Source organism: Octodon degus, unplaced genomic scaffold (genome assembly GCF_000260255.1).
Source record: "Octodon degus isolate 3935 unplaced genomic scaffold, OctDeg1.0 scaffold00218, whole genome shotgun sequence".
NCBI lineage: Eukaryota > Metazoa > Chordata > Mammalia > Rodentia > Octodontidae > Octodon > Octodon degus.
In genome coordinates this window covers 2687150-2690714 of record NW_004524794.1, presented here as the reverse complement: position 1 = coordinate 2690714, position 3565 = coordinate 2687150, and the positions used below count along the sequence as shown (strand labels likewise).

Here is a 3565-nt window from a genome sequence, read left to right as displayed (position 1 = left end):
GAATGCAATCAGAAAAATCTTCTCCACCTCTTAACCTAATTTTTTAATGGGCAAGATTGTTACTTGGGTGTATCTATTCATCTTCTAACCTGTTTAATAATACAAGTGACACCAAAGAAATTATTCTTTGGTCTTTCAATAAACTCAGCCTGTGCAGACAAAGAAAGGCGAAGGAGGTTAAACAGGCATTGATTACTTAAGGCACATTTTTCATTTATTTAATAATCTCCCTCAGCTCAAGAAGTATCATGGTCACAGGCCCATCTGCCATACCAAACTTATTCTTTAAAAGTTCTTGCTAGGTGCAGCAGAAATCGGAGCACAGTGTGCACTAATGGCTTCCAGACTCCTGCCCAGTTTGTCCCAGGAGACAAATAACTTATAATTACACAAGTCTCTGCACTTACTCACCATAATGGATATTAATAGAGCTAACCGTGATCATTGTCTTCTATAGAGCCTAAAACTGCTATTTTATGTAAAATGTGCAACAGGTAACTTTCCCCAAAATGATATTCACATCCCTGAAATAAGAGCCTGAATAACTGGCAAAGATGTCTGTCTATTTGTGACTAAAATTGACAGCTCTAGAAAAAAGACAAGGGCATATAAAAACTACTGCTAATATGTTACATTTCTACATTTTAATTTTTTCTGATAAATGGTACTTGAAAATTCTAAATAATATATGCATGTTTATACTTTGTGAAAACTAAAATATAAAAATATATTTTCTGAAAAATATATGAACAAAATATAAAGAATAATACATAATTCTTATTCACATGAAAATATCAGATTATACATACATAAATTTGAAAAGTATAACAAATGTCTGATGGTCAATGGAGAAATTATAATTAGAGATGAATCACACACTCCAAAATAGTACGTCATTTAGCATTTTAAAAAGTTTTAGATATTTCTAACTTATTCATTTAAAACATTTCCCTGCCCAGTTTTTCACATTAAAAGTGCCCTAAATTTTATAACCACACTTACATACAGTTATCTTCACAAGTATCTATATTCATATTTAGACAATATTTTGCTTATTCTGGTTATGTCATAGAAGAGATAACTAGGAAATGTGAAAGATGAAATACTTCGAGCACGCTGATATTATGTGTGAACAACTACCCAAATCATAACAACCCTGGTGTAAGGGGACGCTTGATGGACTCACTAACAAGCGTTATCCCTCAACTGGAGTACCATTATCACACATAATGCCATGTTGGGAACAATGAAGATCAGGCTTATGCTTTCTGAAATTTTTATTTACAGGCTTAGAAAGTAAAATAACATTGATATAAGAAAGTTTGTAGATATAATATTGAGAAAATTGAGAGGAAAGATGAGAAAATTCACAAGAGGCTGCTACTAGGTATGTGCTAATGTCGGCCTTGTCACAGCTTATTTTCCAAATGTGCTATTGATTCCTTGATAAGCATTTCTTACAAGTGGTCACTGACAGCACTACAAAAAGACAACAGTGCTAGACAAAGTTCTTGCATTTCATATTTATGTTCAAGTTAGAAATTAGTCTCCCAAACATTATTTCCAAAAATGGCAAATGTAATATTTGCATCTAAATGCATGCTTTTTTTTTTTTTGTTTATTCCTTGTGTTAAGAATACATTTTTTTTTTTTTTTTGGGTCAGAGATATAGATCAGTGGTATAGTGAGTGCCTGGCAATTGCAAGGTTGTGAGTTCAATTCTGATACAAGAAAAAAAATTAAGAAAAATCTGGACAGCCACAAATACTACTGGATATTGCACAGATGATGTCACCTTTATGGAACTGATTGAATTTATTTCAAACCCTGAAGCTTTGAACTAGTGAATCCTATGATAACTTCTACCACATGTGCATGTGTGACAGTGTTGGTGTACAGTATGGTTTTAATTAGGGTCTTTTCATTCTTATTGAAAAAGCTCTGACTCATAGATCTGCAAATAAATTGGTTATCATTAATGAAATGCACACTGAATGTATATCCTAGGGGCTAACATAAAAATGCTTGAAAATTTTAATAAAAAATCTTCAGAAAAAGATAAATACTGGATTACCTGTGATATATGCTCCTTGTATTTTATCGAAATATTTTTGTTTAAGAGAAATATCACCATTATTTAAATAATGTAGAACACTGAAAGTCATTAAGTACAATGGTCACAGATTGATGTCTAGATGACTTACATATGTAGAATAGGCATATTTAAATGAAAGTGATAGGAAAATTCAAAAGAACCAGGCTTTGTTCTTTTTTTCAGGCTTTTTTTTTTTCAAATTTAAAAAAGTAAATAAACATCTGAAAATAATTGTAGCTAAGATTCACATCTTTGGTTTATTGCCTAAGAGATAATTTTATATTAAATGTATTAGCAGTTTGAATGGCAACATAAAATATAACACCTACTTTTATATTATTTAATACAAGGAAGACATGCCTACAGATAAACATACTTTTATATACTAGAGTATATTTTCATAAAATTTAATTATCTCTCTTATCAACAAGGTATTAAAATAATAATAATGAATGTCTTGAGGTAGAAGGAAGATCCTCACAGTGCTAGATGCAAAATAAAGATAATTGCTCTATTTTTCATGAAAAAGAAGTTTAAGTCATGAACTCGGCCAAAAGCAAATTTCATACCTTGGTTTAAGAAAGTTTTTGAGCCATGCAGTAGAAGATCAATATTGAATTAAAAGATGTTTTGCAATCCTATTTTGGCAGCTTAGCAAGTATTTCACACTAAGAAATAATACCAACTTTGAATGTAATTACTTTCTGTTGCCTGCGCTGAAGCCTAGTATCTACAATATTATGATGAATTTCTTTGCAGTTACAAGCCTTTGCATGTGGCTGCATGTAAACAATGTATGTGGCCACTGTGCCTGCACATATGCCATCAATTATTAAGAAATAAATTAGTATTTTCTTAAAATGAATTACTCCCATGTTCTAATAGATATCTACCATATGACTGCAAATTCATTAACTCAAAATAGTTATTAGAAATGTTGGCTTTAAAAAGCTTCCTAAGATCACTGTACTGGTTGCTACCTCCCATCTTCTTCATTCTGGAAGGTATCTTGGAATTGCTCCAGGGCAAAAGACGAATGCGGCCCTACTACGTCCTATTAAGTCAACGCACAGACACAGGAATAGCGGAGGAAAATACCTATGGAGGTCTAAGTATAAAAAAAGATAAATATCGTTTTCATAGCTACTTACATCATAGCCCAGAAGTTCTGTCTGTGTGGATTTATCTACTCTTGAAGCAAAAGCCTTCTGTAAATGCTGGACTTTTTCCTGAAAAATGAAAAAAAGTCACACTATTGGTGAGTAATGAGTTTCTACTTGCTTAGTGTACAGTTCATGATTTTTCTCAGTGTTTATGCTTTGTTCTGAGGGTGCTTCTAAAATCAACCCAAATATTCACAGTTTAATTTACAGGTACGTTAGACATCTCTTCTACTGTAAGATTCACTGTCAGGTACACTGTTGAGAGCTGAGAAATCCTGGCTACTTAAAGCCAAAGCCAAATGCTTAT

At 32.2% G+C, this 3565-nt stretch overlaps 1 protein-coding gene across 2 annotated transcripts in view; it reads right to left on the bottom strand.

The window, feature by feature from the left end:
- The window catches only part of Ccser1 (coiled-coil serine rich protein 1), a 610743-nt gene that overhangs the window by 11081 nt on the left and 596097 nt on the right, over nt 1-3565 (bottom strand). For both annotated transcript variants that reach the window (XM_023705372.1, XM_023705373.1), the window contains exon 8: nt 3247-3324. In XM_023705372.1, the coding sequence (XP_023561140.1) occupies nt 3247-3324 (78 nt within the window). The remainder of the gene's footprint in view (nt 1-3246; nt 3325-3565) is intronic.